The sequence below is a fragment of the Sorghum bicolor genome, chromosome 1 (assembly GCF_000003195.3).
Source record: "Sorghum bicolor cultivar BTx623 chromosome 1, Sorghum_bicolor_NCBIv3, whole genome shotgun sequence".
NCBI lineage: Eukaryota > Viridiplantae > Streptophyta > Magnoliopsida > Poales > Poaceae > Sorghum > Sorghum bicolor.
The window spans coordinates 59,787,581-59,806,180 of NC_012870.2; the positions used below are offsets into that span (position 1 = coordinate 59,787,581).

Genomic DNA, 18,600 nt, shown 5'->3' on the forward strand with positions numbered 1-18,600 from the left:
GGAGGTAGCCAACTTCCAGTCTGGATCATTTCAACGTCCATCGTCATATATATAGACGGAATAACCGATGATGCATGCATGGCACGTAACCGGCCCAACACGGCATCGCAAACTGTTGCTTCCAGAGCCATGCATGCATGGTTCAGTTGAAGCTAGCGCGCCATCTCGTGCACAGCAGACGGCGCATGCCATCTCGTGCGTTCGGCGACCGGTTTTAAGTGAGGTGCACCGCCGTGCTCTGCTGATGTGCAGCGGCGACGAAGCCGATAGAAGAGTCATACTATGTTTATGCTTATAATTACGGATTACCACTGTCCGCTGGTTCCCAAACGAGACGGAATTCGTGGACCAGGAAGACGAGAGGATAGTGCCGCTACGATTGCTCTGATTGGAAAGGGCCACCTCGGACTGCAGCTCCAGGTCCAGGATCCGCTGTTAGCCTGTTACACGCCGGCCGCTTCAAGTTTCTCTTTGCTTTTTGTGAAACAAAAAAATTACAGCCAGGCAGTCAGAGCCGATGTCACTCATCGAGACAGAGAGGCACAGAGCTGCAAATGGACTATTGATGGTCTCAAGTTTGAGCTTGGTATAATATAAAGGTCGAGTCCAGAGCACAGCTAGGCTCGAACTTTCATTTGTAAATTTGATGAAATGTGGTAGTGACACACGAGCCTCTACTCATGCTTGAGCGTGGGTCGTTTACAGTTTGGCCTGATCATGGAACAAGTCCAAGACAAGCTAACGGGAATGGATCACGGGCCTTAAAAGCTTTCGTTACACCAGAAGGCCTACCTGAACGGTTTTCTCTGTTCGTACGCAACGGATGAAAGGATGCAAAATTGTGGCCTGGGAGCCTCAAGGCCCATGTCGAAATTAAGGATTCTCTTGGGAATCCTTGAAAGGAAAAAGTTTATTTTTCCTCTTTCAACTTTTTTGAAAAACTCTTTTTAATTCCTTAACTCCAAAATAGACAAACCACCTTACTCAACTTTTGAAACCATACATTTTACCTCCCTGGCCCGGTTATAAGCGGTTTTGAAGGAGGTTTTATCTTTATCTTTTTTATTTATTTTGGCTAAATCTTTGAAAACTCATAGTAAGTCAAAAAAATCATTAAATAAAAATCTAATTTTGTTAGACTCCACATGAGCATATCTACATAATGAACAAATAATATAGTATGCTTTAATATAAAATTTTTGTTGTAGATTTTGATTTATTATTCTTTGTAATTAATTAGAATAATTTATAATTGTATTTTCTATAGTCCAATTGCGGTAATTTTTTTTATTATGGCCTAACTATTATATGCTTGAACAGAAGCAAAAATTTTATACTCATTGGATCCTGTATAACTTAGTTATAGAATTATTTAAGGTTTATGCTTGTCAAATCTAAATAAATCTATAAATAAGTTGTACATTATTGAATGAGTATAAAATTTTTAGTACAGTTCAAGCATATAATATTTAGGCCACTAAAATTTTTTTACCACAATTGGACTAGAGAAACTACAGTTATGAATTATTCTAATTAATTATAGAAAAGAATATATTAAAATCTATAGCAAAAATTTTATACTAAAGCGTACCATATTATATGTTCACTGTATAGATATAGATATATAGACTTAAACAAAATTAGATTTTCTATTTTATGATTTTTATGTGATTTTTCAAATATTTAGCCAAAATAAATAAAAAAAGATAAAGATAAAATCGTCTTCAAAACCGCTTATAATCGGGCTATGGAGGTAGAACGCACCGTTCTAAAAGTTTAAGAAGGTAATTTATCTGATTTTGAAGTTCATAAAGAAAAAACAGAATTTCTTAAAAATTAGGAAAGAAAAAATAGACTTCTTTTTGTCGACAAGACTAGCTCTGAGGCCTGATCTTGTTTAGTTCCAAATTTTTTTGTAAAATAAACACTATAATATTTTCGTTTATATTTGATAAGAGCTAACTAAGTTCAAAAGAATCGTCTCATAATTACATTAACTGTACAGCACCCAGACACAGACAACGTCACAAGATCAATATATGTGTGCCGTGCTTACACAAGCGCTTTCGGAGCCGTTGCTCGTGCTTGCTTGGCATGGAAATGTAACGGCGCGGCAGGTTTGCTGAATCTGCCGAACATTCCGGTTCGACACCGCCCGTGTGAGGTCCGATGACTCTGACCTCACCTCCTCGTCATAACGACGGCATCTGCTCTGCCCGTTCAGTTCGGAACGAGTGGTCCTGAGGGAGCGGTCGCGGAGCTCAACTGGAAAACACTCCACATCGTTGACGAGGGACGACCAAAAGCCATTCATCCATCATGCACACAGCACACGCATCGTGCGCTCCAACTCCGCTGCTCACCCAACAAAGTGAGTGGGGGAGCAGCAACACGGCCGAACCGAACCAAGTCGCAACGGCACGTTTGTTTGGGATTTGATTTGATTTGATTTCACTCTCCGATTCCGCTCATCATTTTCATATATTTCGTCCATCCATCCGAAAATGGACGGAAAGCAAAAACAAACCAAAAAGGAAAAAAAAAAGAAAGAGCTGTACAAACAATGTATACAATCCACAGTGAGCCCGTGCGGCGTCTTACTGCCACTGGTGCGTGTCGCAGGGGTAGCACCCTTCCTGCGCGACGTCGGATACCTGCACCCCGGTGTCGTAGACGCGGCCGGCCTCCCACCGTCGCGGCAGCACCTCCGACTCCGCCCACACCCACTTGCCGTCGTACCCGCCGGTCACCACCAGCCGCAGCTGCAGCGGCCCCGCCGGCGCCTGCGCCGTGCTCCACGCCGGCCCGTGGTCCCGCGTCATGAACCGCCAGTTGGACGACCCGACCTGCCCCCCCCAAAAAAAAAACAAACCACACCACGTCACGTCGCGCCGGTGCGTTCGTTCGAACCGTTGCTTGCTGACGACCTCCCCTTTCAAAACCCGTTGGGAAACACAACAAACAAACAGCCAAACAGGGGTCAAATGTCCCTGTTTGGTAGTACAGTACTACTAGAGTATACTAGGAAGAAGTTAACTTACGGTGGCGACGTCGACGGCGACGATGTCGGTCTGGCCGCCCTGGTACAGGAACCTGATGGAGAGGTCGCTCGGCGGCCGGCTCTTCTCCTCCACGCGTATCGACAGGTTGCGGTCCTTGGCGTACTCGCAGGGTATCCTGCGCGGGCGTACAAAAAATCCATCTCATTTTCCTCGTCGGCTCGTGTCGTGGGGACCGAAAGCTGAGATGATGACCCTACGCACGCACGGACGGACGGACACCGTGCTGGCAGAGCAAACTACTAGTAGGTACCTCTTGTACTCGACGTCGACGACGCGGCGGTCCCTGAGGCGCGCGGCCTTGCCGGCGCGGGCGGTGGCCATGGCCGCGTACGCCGCGGCGCTCAGCACCAGGCCCGTGCGGTTCGACGACGTCCGCGCCTGGTCCGTCACCACCACCTTCGCGCCCGCCGCGCTGCACAGCTCGCTGTCCCTGCACCGCACCTGGCAAATGCCAGCCGTTCGTTACTTCGTTGCTTTATTACTACAGACAAATCCAACAGATTTGCTCACCAAGAAAAAAAAAAACAGAGGAATTGCTGCCGACAGCTCCGGCGAAGTAAAAGAAGGTACTACCTGGAAGCAGGCACCGCAGGCGACGCCGCCCCTGTAGAGCTCGGGGCTGGCGGCGGCGAGGAAGCCGCCGTTGAAGGACGCGGCGAGGGAGCCGTACCCGCACGAACCGGCTGCGCAATTCATCCAGCAACCGAAAGATCCGATCAAATTAATTAATCGTGCACGCCACATGAAGAAACAGACGACGAGATCATCCGAAACGCAGAAGAAGGCAGCGGCGGGACGCCTGCGTGCAGCGTGCGTGCGTACCGTTGAGGGCTAGCGACGAAGCCTGGTAGGTGGCCTTGGACCGGCGCACGCAGCGGTCGCAGCCGTTGGCCGGCGACGGGGCCGCGAAGACGACGACGACGACTAGGACTGGGAGCAGCAAGACGAAGGGCAGGGACGCGGCGCCTCTGGTGACGACAGCCATGGACGGGACCGATCGAGCCCGGCCGAGGTCGAAGAAGGCTGGACGAAAGCAGTTTTGTTTCCTAGTTGGGAGAACAGAAGAGGGGATTGCTGGGCACAGCAGGATCGCCGGCTCTGGCTTTATGCGGCGACGGCCGACTCCACTTCCACGCGGACGCCGCAAGGTTTTGCCTGCCGCTGTGGTTTCCGATTCTGGCCACCGCGGGGCAGAAAAGAAGCTTGCTGGTGCCAGGTCGGGGCTAGACTGATACTTGGTGCTGCCCTGCCCTCCAACAGGCCGCAGAATGTTTTGGACACGAGGACGCGGTTGGGACTTTGGCAGCGAAGCACGGCGCCGTGGGACGGATATAGCGAGAGAGGCTTCTGGGACACAGGGGCCAGCGGGAGGGGGGCGGCCACCGACCTCCGGGACACGCGTGCCGCAGCGCGGGGGCGCGTCAGCGAGTCGTCGGAGAAACTCCTGGTCCTGGTACTACTCGTAGTACATGGCCGTTCCCGGCAGCCTGGCACGTGGCCGTTCGTTGGTAAGTACGTACTCCAGCCTGGTGGTGCTGATGATAGTAACTAAATGCCGTTCATTATCGATGTAATCCTGCTGCTTTTTTTAGTAGCATTCGATTTCCTGGGTAGACAGATGGGAGTAGCACTGCATTTTTATATGGAAATGATTGAATATATGGCAGCTGACGGCGCTTGCTGGAATTGAGGGGGTCCGACGATGAGGGGGAGGAGGACAAAAAAGAAGAGAAAAGGGCAGGAGATGAGTCATGAGTGGGATTTGATTCGATGGGATAAGAACGGGAGTGGCCGAGGATTATTAGGAGACGGGTGCGACCACGGAGACGACAGGGCGTCAAGGCTTATCTATATCTATCGGCTAGTCTCGCGTGGCACCGGCACGGGCCACCACCGTCCGCGGCTTCCCTTTCCCTGTGCGTGGGGCGGGCGCGCGCGCGCCGCCGTCCCGTCGTTCATCACCCTTCAACGCACGGATTATATATTATATATATATGTCGGTCTCCTTCAGGCCCGCTGTTCCGGTGGATAGCGCCTTGTTTATTGCTAACCAAAGTCCACACCGCCCGATTCTGACTCGTGATCAAGACACGTCGGAGACCCCCAGGCGGATAACCACCGTCTTGCCTCTCGCCTGCGTGCATGGATGTGCTCAAGTTGGATCACAACTTCCCTGCCGTTTCATTCAATTCGATCAAGGGTTGCAGTAGGGCAGGCCGTGAAAGGCATGCGCGTACGCCGTACCCAACGAACTACTCTCATCGCAGCTCCTCGTCTCCAGTGGCGGAACCGGCGCGGGGGACCTAGCAGGGATATGACGATTTTAGTAAGAAATACTCCCTCCATTTCAAATTATAAGTTATTCCAAGAATCTTAAAAAGTCAAAATATTTTTACGTTTGATCAAAATTATATAAAGAAATATTAAGAATTATAACGTAAAGTGAGTATACTATGAAAATATAATTAAGAAAGAATTTAATGATACTTAGTTGGTATCATAAAAATATTAAAAATTTTAAATATATAAATTTGACCCCCTTAATTAAAATTACTAGTTCACTACTGGTCGTCTCGGAAGAGTCGTCCTTCCTACAGCTACATTCCTACCCTCGGCATGCTTCCCTTCCGGTTCCAACGCCCCTTTTTCAGAGGAAAAGGCTACTACCAGCACCAGGATCAGGACCAACAGAGCACGCGTCACGCGTGTTTGTGTGCTTATTACAAGATTTTCGGGAGCCCAAGATCGTTTATGCTTATACAGAGTTGACGGATCATCGCTCTATTTGCATAGCTCCATCCATCTAAACCCAAACCCCATCCGTCTGTGGAAGAGAGCACGAGTTAGGCCGTGGTATCATGTGTTTATTTTCATCATGGTTCTCGCAGCAGGCCAGTGGCCCTACAGTACAGGTTTGTGGATGCCATAATCTGTGCTCTCGCAATCATGATTGACTCGCACATCATCGTAGTTTGGGATCCCTTTCGAAATCTTATTGCGAATGTGACCAAATACGGACTGTAGTATCCCAGCATGATTGGATCGTCTCATTCGGGGGCTCATTAATTAATCATTAGGAGAAACTACTCCTCTAGTTATAAATTATAAGTCATTTGGATATTTTTAGAATCAAAATATCTTAAGTTTGTCTAAATTTTATATAGTAAAATAATAATATTTATGATACTAAATAAATATTATTAGATTCTTCATTAATTATATTTTCCAGTTACTCTATCTATTTTTGAAATCTTCAATTTCTAGAGTTATCTTAAGTCAAAAATTTTAAACTTTGACCGAATTTTTTTAAAAAAATCGTTACAATTTGCGGCACCAAATTACTACCATTAAATTTATTATAAAATATATTTTTAGAAGATACTTATTTTATATTATAGATATTGATGTTCTTTTATATAAGGTTGGTTAAACTTAAAAAAATTGACTGACATGGATTCTAGAAATTGAAATTTTTAGAGATTAAGGGAGTACCTATTTGATGTCACAAATCTTTATAATTGTCTCCATAATTTTGATAAAACTTGAAATAATTTGATTTTGTTAAAAAATAAAATAACCTATAATTTAGGACAGAAGGAGTAGTTTCATTTGACGAAAGATAGGGCCTTCCTTAGTTGGTGAAAAAGTTTACATTTTGCTATTGTAGCATTTTCGTTTTTATCTGGTGATTATGTCATCTTTAATGGGAGTTTCGTGACCCAGTTTCCAACACATTCATATTTGGGAAATAGTGCATAGAAATTTCATGGATGAAACTCTCTCTACTCCTATGAAACTTTTATCATCTCTATCTTCATTGATATAGCGTCACATTAATATATTTAATGTCCATAAAACTCTAATGAAAACCCATTGAGACTAGCTTTATTGTCCAACCATGAACTAATTAGGTCAAAAAATTTATCCTACAAATTACAAATAAACTGTGCAATTAGTTATATTTTTATTTATATTTAATGTTTTATGCATGTGTCTAAAATTTTGATGTGATGAAAAATCTTGAATTTTTTTAGAACTAAACAAGACCTAAGATGACGCGTGCGAAGGCAAACTGATGACAATGCTAGAGCTCTTTGGAATCGGTTTTTTTCTTTTTAATCAAACGCTTACTATACAGAATTCTAACAAACCCCATCTCAATACCTCATAAACGTTCGTTTAAGATTATCTACCGAATGTATCAATTATTTAATAATATTTTTTTTTATAATAAATCAGTAAATAATATTTTTAACCGGATTTATCATCTAAATAAACAGACCAAATATTCTCAAAAAAATTATATCCATCCATACCAGCGAAAACCGTTGACAGCAAGTAGCCGCGCGCTGTACGATTCTGATTTTTGACTCGCACAACAGCGGGATGGAGCCCAAGTGTCAACCACTTGCCGTTAATGCGTAGATGTAACGACTACCGACCTCTCCATTTACTCGTACAGTATCACAGTACGAGTGCTTGCATTGCATCGCCGAGCTGCAGAAGGACCAGCGGTCACCACCACCGAACACCGGCGTTGACTTGACCTAGTTGACCCTTTTTTTTAAAAAAAATGCGTTGACATAAAACACACAGCGATCAACTGTCCCACACCATACCACTGAAACTGAAGCCCATTCACTACATGTCTGACGACCTCGTCGTCTCCGTGGCCTCCGCGCTCCGGCAGCCGGCAGTTGAGCTTCCAACGCGGAGATACTACTGCTGCTCGCGGCGCGGCGCCTGCCGTTTTCTTTCGTGCAAAGCATCGGCCGCAACCCGCAACGTTGCTGTGCGGCGCCGACGGCGACGCGTACCCGCGCGCGGCCGGTGCGCCGTGCCGTGCCGTGCCTTGCGCGCGCGCATGACGGACGGCCTGCCTCGCGTCGGCGTCGCCGCCCGTCTGCGCCCCCCGGCGCGCGGCACGTCTGCTACAGAGCTTTCCTGTTGGCTCGCTGCATGTCCTGCAGCGCGGCAGTGGTGGGCCGTACGAGACAGCCCGTGCAGGCGGAGCGCGGGCCGTGGCCGGTGGGTCGGCAGCCGCGGTTGTTGCCACGTCCTCTCCGCTCCCTCCCCGGGTTGGCTTTGCGTTCGCCTTGAAGGCAGGCAAAAAACCTTCTGCCACTGAGACATGGACACGACGGTCAGAAAAGACCTAAGGCGGCTACCCCGTACAGTTATATTGTCGTGTGAGGAGTATCCTATCAGGATTAACAGTGATTGATTTAGGCTACTATCAAAAAACACCCTGTTTTGCTTAGGCCTTGTTTAGTTTCTAAAATTTTCTAAGATTTTCCGTCACATCGAATCTTACAGAACATATATAAGATATTAAATATAAATAAAAAATAACTAATTATATAGTTTATCTGTAATTTACTAGACGAATCTTTTAAGTCTAATTAGTTTATGATTGGATAATAGTTATCAAATAAAAATGAAATTACTACAGTAACAAAATCTAAAAATTTTCGTGAACTAAACAAAGCCTTACCACCACCGATCGGAGACCACCGTCTTTGCCGCTTGCGTGCGTGCATGGATGTGCTCAAGTTGGATCATCAACAGTTGCAGTAGGGCAAGGCTGTGAAAGGCATGTGCCTACCGAACTAGAAGCGATTTACGAGCCTTTTCGGTTGAGCTGGCTGAGCGGGGGACAGTAGTCGGCCAAACTTAGCTATAAAATAGCTCACCTATTGGTGCTCCTATTTGATATATTTGAGTTAATTTTTAATTAGCTAGCAATTAGCTATTGTATGGAAACGTAATCTAAATATCTTCTCGCTTCTCGAAGAACAAAAGTAAGTCTTATTTCGACAAAGGAAGAAGTAAGACTTACTTTTAGAAAAATAATACCTTTCGACAAAGGAAGAAAGTGATTCTTAGATGAAAATTGTAGCCCTCATGAGTTTTTCCATTTGAGAATGTTAAGATGCTAAAAAATATTTTAAAGTTTCAACAACATATTTGGCTTAGAAAAGTTATATCTTTAATTTCTTGTATAAGTGTAGAGTAAAGATATTTTGTATATGAAATTACAGCCCTTGATGGGATCTACATATTTATAATTTTGAATTTTATCATTTGAGGCCACTAATATGGTAAAAAGAAATCAGTAGCATATTAATTCCATAGCGGGACTAGGAGCTTATCGTCCACTACTACATAAAACCTTCCACACAATGTTTGGCAAAGGGCCTAGGAGGCGGCGGGCTGGTTGCCCACCTGTGTTACTTGGTGGCTAGCTAGACAGCCAGCCTAGCAACCATCTCGGTTAATGATTAATGGAGACAGACAACCTAAAGCGTTCGTCTCGGTTAATAACAATTATAAAAGAGGCGACTATCTTAATGCAACAGTCATGGTAAAAATCATTATGTGAAGTGGGCATTCTAACACAGCCGCTTTAGTAAATCAGGCCCAACCTACTACCATCTCCATTATAGAAACAAAATTAGAAACCCTACACACTCCACTCTGCCACTTTGTTCTCTCCCTCCGCGCAGCTCCTCGGTGCGCTCGCTAGCGCCATGACCTTCCCTCGTGACCTTGCTCTCCCTCTGAGACCGAGCCTGAGCAGTGCCCCTTCCCCATCCTCATGACCTCCCTCAATCTCTTCCATCTCTCAATGGCACGTTCTAGCAGTGGGGGTCGCGCGCCCTCGCGGCACGCTCTGCGAGCTCTGACCACGGATCAAGGCAGTACGAAGCAGAACGAGGTAGATTGAGGCGTATGCGACGACGTGTGGCCCGATTCGGTGGCGTGTAGTTGGATCCCTCCTTCTTCGACCAAATCTGGTTCAGGGCATTGGCGCTCCCCTCCTTGCCCGGGTAGATGCAATGCATGCTCCTTCTGATCGCCGACCACCGCGGATCTGACGTCCTTCTTATAGTTTTGTTACAAGCTATTAAAAATTTAAACATTTTCAAATGAAAAAACTCAAAATTAGAAACTTGTAAATCTCACCGAGTGCTACAAGTTTTGACTAGAAAATATCTTTGTCCAATATCGTAAAGCAACAAGCCCTGGTACACCAATAATATACCGCTGAAACTTTATATTTTTTTGACCATCTTAACAATCTCAAATGACAATTTTTGAATTTATGAATTTGTAGATCCCATTGAGAACTACAATTTTCATGTAAAAAGTATGCTTATCTAACATCATAGAAGAAAGATACAATTTTTAAGACAACAAGCTTGGCACGCGATCAATATGTTGCTAAAATTTTATATTACCTTTTGATCATCATAACATTCTCAAATAATTACGAATTTATAGATCTCATCGAGACCTACATTTTGGATATAAAAAATATTTTTATCTGGTTTGTTTTCTATAAAAGCAGGGTATTCCTCCGTAAAGGAAAGTACTTTTATCATTTATCAAACATGACTAATATGCCATTGAAATTTTATAATATTTTTTGAGTATCTTAACAATGCTAAAACTAGAAAGTTATAGATCTCATATCGAAAGCTATAATTTTCATATAGAATCATCTTAATTCAAGGTCTTATAAAAAAGATACATTTTTTCTAAGATTAAAGCTTGTCGCTGACACATGAGTCTGATCTATTATATCCATATAAGCGCGGAGTCAGCAATCAGCATACCACATCAGCTAACAGGTTGGGTAAACGTCCTCAGCCTAAATGAGACCCGAACTATAATTTCGTGAACCCAAAAATACACGTTGAAACTTTACAAACTTACATGACACTTACAGACAATTTCAGTAACCTACGGCGAATTTTACTCCTGATCTTTAAGATTTGCCGAAGCAACATTGTTCGTTTGGCTGATAAGGCATGACAGAAAATACTGTTGGCTGATTTATTATGAGAGAAAAACACTGCTGAATAGCTGATAGATTCGGCTGATAAGCTCAAACAAACAAGGAGACGTGTCTCATAGTATCCGAGTTAACGGTGATAGATTTGGGCTAGCTATAAAAAGTATGTATCAGACTACCTTGTTTTAACCGACGGAATATTTTAGTTGCATGTCATTAGCAAAACCAAAATATTAGTCGCATGTCATTAGCAGAACCAAAATATTAGTGGCATGTCAATAGCAAAAACAATTGTTTTAACCGAAGTAAGGAAGGAAATCGAGCAAGGTGCCCGGCGCCTGATTGGATTCACATTTTCCTTTTCTTTTTCAACGTGTGAACACCTCCCTCCTGCGTGGCTGGGCGCGATGCGCTGTTTGGCTGCTGCTATCCTGCCGCTCCACCGGCTGCTGGGGCGCGATGCACAGCGCTGCTGGGCTTCAGCCCTACCGTGCTTCTGCTTGCCTTCCACGTCTAAATCGCCAACGCTCGTCATACAGTCATGCGGTTCTTGCATATGCATGGGATTTCTCGTTTCAGTCATGAGGATATCGAGTTCGTTTCTTGCTGTACTGCAGCGTGTTGGCGTCGTCTTTTTTTTTTATAGGGTCAGGTCTGGATCAACCCAAGTCCCAAACTCTATCCCATCAAACTCGATCGGAATTGAATCGTCGTGCGTCCATCGGGATTGAATATCGTACGCTACGAAAATTGTAACATCATTGTCTATCGGATGATACCAAATCCCATCTATTTATATAACACCCGGTCCACTTGGCACATCAAACTCACAACTGGTTATAAGATTTAATCGGGACAGACATACCTTTTTTTTTCCAGTCAATAATATTTTTTTTCTCACAATAAATCAACGAGCGAATGGTACTATCAACCCAGCGAATAGGTTGCAATGCAAGCGTGTAACATGTAATGAAAATAGACCTTGTTGCTCCGGCACTCGCAGACATGGATGCAATGCAAGGCCCTGCTGCAGTGCTGCTGATTAGTTGAAACGGTGCGGCACGAGGAAGAAGATAACCATGACTGGAGTCGGGAGAATAGCAGGCCCCTATATTGGGCAGCGCAAGTGGCGCGACCACACCAGGCCCTAAAAAATTAAGGGCCCCTCATCAGTATTTAGTTATCAAGTCTAGTTAGTTTAAGCTTAGTTAGTCTAAGAACACTCACAATGCAAGACTTTATCACAGAATCTAAGACAATTAATTACATATTATTTATGGTATTTTACTGATGTAACAACATATTTATTGAATAAAGAGGTAGAAAAAATAAGACTCTAAGTCTTATTTAGACTCCACATTGTTCGAGGTAATAAATAATTTTAGACTTTATGATAGAGTATGCATTGTGAGTGCCCTAAGTGTTAGTTGCTTATTTAGTTTTTTTTTGACACAGCTCGCAAGAATCCGTGTAAATATTTATCGATCACTTAAGGAGAGATTTCATCATTCCTATTACTAATAATAGCAAGCAGTATCGATCGAGGTGATATAAATGTTATGACGAAGCTGCGGATCGTGACAATAAAAAAACGCAGACATACACAAACACGATCACCTTAGGCCATCCTCAATGCAGGTTTCATGGCTCAGTTTGCAACACATCCATACTTTGGAAATATTGCAAAAGATTTTCATCTCCGTGAAACTCTCTACTCCCATAAAACTCTTACCAGCTCTCTATTCATTAATATGGTGTAACACAGTGGCGAAGCCAGAAGATTTCACGAGCCCGGACAATTCTCATTAAGCAAAAATATTTAACTATAAAATCACATAATTTTATATAAATATAAAGAAGATTTCTTTTGCATTTTGGCGAGGAGCCCGGCCGGCCGCCCGGGGTGGCCGGGCGGTGGCTCCGCCAGTGGTGTAACATATTTAATGTCCATAAAACTTCAATAAAACTCCATTAAAACTAGGCTTAGCTGACAAACATAGAACCTTGGAGTATTTATTGTAGATCTTATTATTAAAAATTTGTAACCATTAGATAATGAAACCTAAGCTATTTTATGCCCTATCTCATGTTTTGCTCCAGGGCCACAAAATTCTAGGTACGGGCCTGGAGAATAGACGAACCGCTATTCAGCCTTTGGGCCTTGACTCCTTGTGGCTTGTGGGCTGCGGTCATATGGTCCATCGACGGCATATTGCCTGCCAATGTGCCACAAATTACAGGCTACAGCGCCCGTTCGTGTTCAAGAGTCCATGGACTGCATATGACTTCACTTGTATTTTTTTTCTATAATTCTATTTATGTTTTTACGTATATATTTTGTGCTTGGTGAATCACGATGTCTTGTGTATTTGGATGAGATATATTACTTTGTTATCTATGTTTTTATTTCGTCATATTTTAATTTTTTTCTGTCCTCCGCCACGGCCATAAGGCCGATCCCCCACAGCTATACGGATCCTAGGTAATCTCACGTGATTTCACCTTCAGCTCTCTACAAAAATGTTTCCTTCTCCAAATTATTTAGCACCAATCAAAACTTCGTAACTTTCATTCCGAAACCACTCACCATTAAATATTTGACTCGGGCCTTGTTTAGATGTGAAAAAATTTTAGATTTTGCTACTGTAGCAATTTCGTTTTTTTGACAAATATTGTCCAATCATAGACTAACTAGTGGTCAAAAGATCCGTCTCGCGATTTACAGGCAAACTGTGTAATTAGTTTTTGTTTTTATCTATATTTAATGCTTCATACATATGCCGTAAGATTCGATGTGATGGGGAATCTTGAAAATTTTTTGGATTTTGATTTTGATGGGAACTGAACAAGGCCTCAATCAAAAAGATTCATTTAACACGCAGGTCTATAGAAACTATGATGGTTTCTATATTGGGAGTGCCCTTACATTGTGTACTTGTGTGTGTCATTCATTGCCTGAATTCAAGTCACGAGTATCGGTCTACTAAATAAAAGTGCAACTCTAGTACTATTTGTTGATTATTTTTATTTAAAATAATGACGTTACGTGTGACTAAATCACTATGACAATCAAACACTGATAGGTTGTATGGACTTGGATAGGCTAACTTAAGTCTGACTTGTTTTTCTAACCAGACTTGTATGAGAGACTTAGATAAGACAAATATCTTACGCACGAGGGAAGACTTTGATAGAATGATGTCCAGATCGACAAAACTTATAGAGAAAGAGTTTAAAAAACTCACCTTTTTATAGCGTGGTTTTACATTTGTTTTAGTCTATGTTTGAATTTGAATGCAAATGTAGCTACAATATTTTTTAGACCTTGTTTAGTTCTAATTTTTTTTACAAAATAACGCTATAGCACTTTCGTTTGTATTTAAAAAATATTGTCCAATCATGGACTAATTAGACTCAAGAGATTCGTCTCACAAATTACAGGTGAACAGTGTAACTAGTTTTTATTTTCGTCTATATTTAATGCTCTATACATGCGTCTATAAATTTAGTGTGACGAAGAATCTGAAAAATTTTGTAAATTTTTTTAGAAACTAAACAAAGCTATAGTTGTAGCGCTGGTAAAAAGCTACCCAAGCATGTTCAATATATATAGAGAAAATTTCCTCGTTACCACTAAAAAATAAATACTATAATAATCTCTCATACACTTCCTTCACTGCCATCTATTTAGAATTTTTGATCCCTCGTATACCTAATTTTCGCATACCAAAACCGCTCTCTCGAGGCCACGTCGTCGGCTGTAAAGATGAGCAACGGGCCGGCCCGGCACGGCCCGGTGAAAGGTCCTTGTTTGGTTTTGGTAATTGAGTGACAACTTAGGTGGACTAATAGTGTTTATGTGAGATACACAGGAGATTAGTCCACAGGTGATGATGTGATGATGGAGGAGCTCATTGCATATGAGACATGACATGGAGTCATGTGACCAAGGTGGAGAAGATCAAGATGAGGCTTGGCTCGATGGACCGGTTGCAAGAGTGAAGGGCAAGTCGGAGGCTTTGAAGCGAGGGACCGCGTGTGACGGTGAAGCTTGAGCAAGACTTGGCACCGATGGACCGAGGCAATGGTGAAGAGCAAGTGAGGTCAAGATCAATGAACCAATACGGTCGCGTGATGATATGAAGTGGATCATATCATTTGGTGATTGGTTGGTGCATGTGTTGCATCAACATTGGAGGAGATGGAATGGAAAGCGCAAGGCAAAGGTATAACCTAGGGCTTTTCCATTTCACCGGTCATAGGTGTGTAGAGAAGTTTATGACCGGATTTAGGATAGATGGCCGTACTATCAAGAGGGGCAAACTTGTTTGCATATCGGTCATCTAGTGCCACTTGAGCGATCTAACTTTGCATACGCGTTAGGATCAAGTGGCGTGGCAAGTTGAGAGGCTAACTCCTTTGGGAAAATATTTGTAAAAATGCTAACACACTTACACATGGTGGTGTACACTTGGTGGTGTTGGCATATTTGCAAAGGAGAAGGTGTTGAAGTTGATTTTGTTCAACTTGGAGAAGAGAGAGAAGTCTTTCGGTGTTCTCCGGACATTAGGATGGCTTTTAGATTGGAATACTGCTTTGATCCATTTTGATTTGGATTGAGTATTCATATATATTGGATAGTACTCTAAGTAAGCTTTCCAAAATGTCCAAGATCATCGAATTTGGAGTTCGGAGCTAGAAGTTAGCAACCTAACAAGTTGAACTGCAGGCACAGGACACTGAGAGTCCGGTGCGCACAGGACAGTCCGGTGTCACAGGACGCTGAGAGTCCGGTGCTGCTGCAAGTTTGCGTTGCTCTCTGCGTGTGAGTCCGGTGCGCACAGGGAGCGTCCGGTGTGAAGCAGCAGAGCGTCCGGTGCTACTGTTCCAGACGCGCGTGCGTGTGCTAGCCGTTGGCGGCAACGGTCAAGTTCAAACGGCTAGTGATACGTGGCTGTTTTTGGAGCACAGGACGCACTGTTCCAGCGTCCGGTGCTACCTATAGTGAGTCCGGTGCTCACGTCTTTTGCCCAGTGAAGGGGCAACGGCTAGTTTAGCCCTTAGGGCTATAAATAGAAGTGGTGGCCGGCCTTGGCTGGTGCTGAGCACCCTTGGGACTTAGTGTCCATGCATGGGGAGTGCTAGTAAAGCCTCTAACTCACATATGCTTGATAGTGATCATCCGTTTGTGTGAGTGAGCGATTCTAGTGCGTTGCATTGAGAGATTGCATCGAGTGGCACTAGGTGTTCGTGTTGCAAGCCGGTGGTGCTTGTTACTCTTGGAGGTTGCCACCTCCTAGACGGCTTGGTGGCTTGTGACTCCGTCGAAGCACGCAAGGAGATTGTGCGGTGCTCCGGAGAAGAGATTGTGAGGGGTACGGTGCTCACCCCGCGGGGATCGCGAAGAGCAACTCTATTGGATCGTGCGTGTCATTGAGCTACCTCACTTGTGGGTAGGTTCTTGCGGTGTCCTAGTGGGGACAAGGTTCGTGTAACACCTCTTAGCCGCCGAACCACCAAGTGTTGGTCGACACAACGGGGACGTAGCTTGGTGGCAACCAAGTGAACCTCGGGAGAAAATCATCGTGTCAACATTTGTTCTTCCCGTTGGTTTGCAAGTCCCTAACACAAGCTTGTTCTTACATTCATATAATTGTGCTTGTGTAGTTGCTCTTGTAATTAGTTAGCTTGTGTAGCTTTCTAGTTACCTTCTTGCTTGTGTAGCTAGAAGTAGTTTCCCTTGCGTGACTAATTTGGTTTGTGTAACCTTGTTAGTCACATTGCTTGGTTTGTGTAGCTAAGTAAGTTGCGCTCTCTAATTTGGCATTAGTTGCCTTGTTATTGAGCTTGCTAGTGAGCTTAGGCTTTGTGCGCTTTGCCTCACTAGTTTGTGTAGGAGCTCCCCCGGTTTGCAAAGTACTAGTTGCATAGGTTTGTGTGACCTTGCTCCTAGAATTGATTAGGTGAGCTCTTGCTAAGGTAGCACCTTGCTTGCTTGTTTAGGATCTTTTCAAAGTGCTAGAGAACTTAGATAGAGGGGTGTAGTCTTGGCTAGACCGATAGTTTTAATTCCGCATTTGTTTCAGTTAGCCGGTGCGTTATTTTTTAGAAAGGACTATTCACCCCCCCTCTAGTCCGCCATCTCGACCCTTCAAGTGGTATCAGAGCTTGGTCTCTCATTTGTGGTCTTCACCGACCCGAGAGGATGGCGTCTAGTGGGATAGATGATTGTGAGACACACATTTTTGATGGTACAAACTTTGCACTTTGGAAAAATCACATGCTTGATCATTTTCGTGCAAAGGGACCTAAATTTTGGTAGATTGTCACTAATGGTCTCACACACAACTTGGACCATAAGAATCTCACCAAAGCTCAAAAGGTTCTCTTTGAACTTGATTGTGAAGCTTATTGTTATCTAATGAAATCTTTGAGCTTTAAGTTGTTTGATAGGATAAACTCCAAAGGAACCGCATATGAAATGTGGGAGTCTATCAAACACACCTTCGGTGATTTCTCCACATGGGATGATGGCAAGTTCAAAAAGGAGGAACCAAAGGTGGAGATACATGAGGATGTTGAGCATGACCACAACAAGGTGGTTGTGGAGGATTGCTCCACCTCATGGTCAAGTGAAGATGAAGATGATGGCTATGAGAGTGATGCTTCTACAAGCTCATCCATGTTGGGTATTCTTAACATCATTACTAAAAGTAGACTAAGTTCTAAATCTAGCAACGGTGCCAAAAATGCCAAACCTATCCCTTACACCACTTAAGCCAAGTTGTCATCCCCAGCATGATATAAGAGACGCGGTATTGAAATATGCAATTGCTCTTCTAAATAAATAATGAATGGGATCTGCAAGCGCACAGATTAATACCGATGCAGCATTTTAACCGGGAAGTATTCCAGGTATCGTTATTTATATTTTTACCACTGGGAAGAGATTAGCAATCATCACTATTGATTACAGAATAGAATATGAGATTGAGCATCTATCATTGCATGTATAATTGAGAACATTATATCTAACTCTTCATACAGGGATAAGTGTCACATAAAAGATATATGAAATAATAATAGTGACAAGGATAACTAATCTGATCTAGCCACATAATAAATATGATAAGCACCTCAATTAGATACTCTAGAAAGTCATTAGCATGGTATTAGAACGAACTACAAGAATATTCCCTAAGTTATTCTTAACTATATAGTCTAGCATATCATAGTTAGTGCAAGCATACTTAGCAATCATTGCAAGACAAGACTACGCCCATGCATAGTGATATTAGCAAGGAATATGAGAAACATAGCAATCACTCCCCTGTAATAATGTTGCTCTGCCAGCCCAATACACGAGAGGGGGACTATATAAGAATCAATGAAGCTGTCACTATCACGAACCACCCCATGATCTGGCATATTGGGTACAATCGCAGATAAATACGGTATAAGCACCACGCCTACACAATATCTATCATTTACCCATGGATCCGATGGATAAACGCTATACGATCCTAAGCATGTATATAGATCGTATCCAACTAAGCCAAGTACATAACTATGATAAACTAAGAACAATATAATCTTGAATATAAGCAAGTAGAGCAAAGTCATAAGCAATATATTGAAATAGAACAAAGTCATATTCATAATATTGAAGAACAAAGATAATTAGAAAGTAATTAGAAGCACAATTAGAAGATTACCAAGAATCCTCCTGACAGATCCAGA

At 43.3% G+C, this 18,600-nt stretch overlaps 1 protein-coding gene across 1 annotated transcript; it reads right to left on the minus strand.

Annotated features, from left to right (window-relative positions):
- On the minus strand, window positions 2,443–4,664 carry LOC110433475 (expansin-like A2). Its single transcript, XM_021455689.1, has 5 exons — window positions 3,885–4,664; window positions 3,636–3,745; window positions 3,313–3,503; window positions 3,042–3,177; window positions 2,443–2,846 (listed from the first exon to the last, which is right to left on the minus strand). The coding sequence occupies exons 1-5, from the start codon at window positions 4,045–4,047 to the stop codon at window positions 2,598–2,600; spliced, it is 849 nt and encodes a 282-aa protein (XP_021311364.1). The 5' UTR covers window positions 4,048–4,664; the 3' UTR covers window positions 2,443–2,597.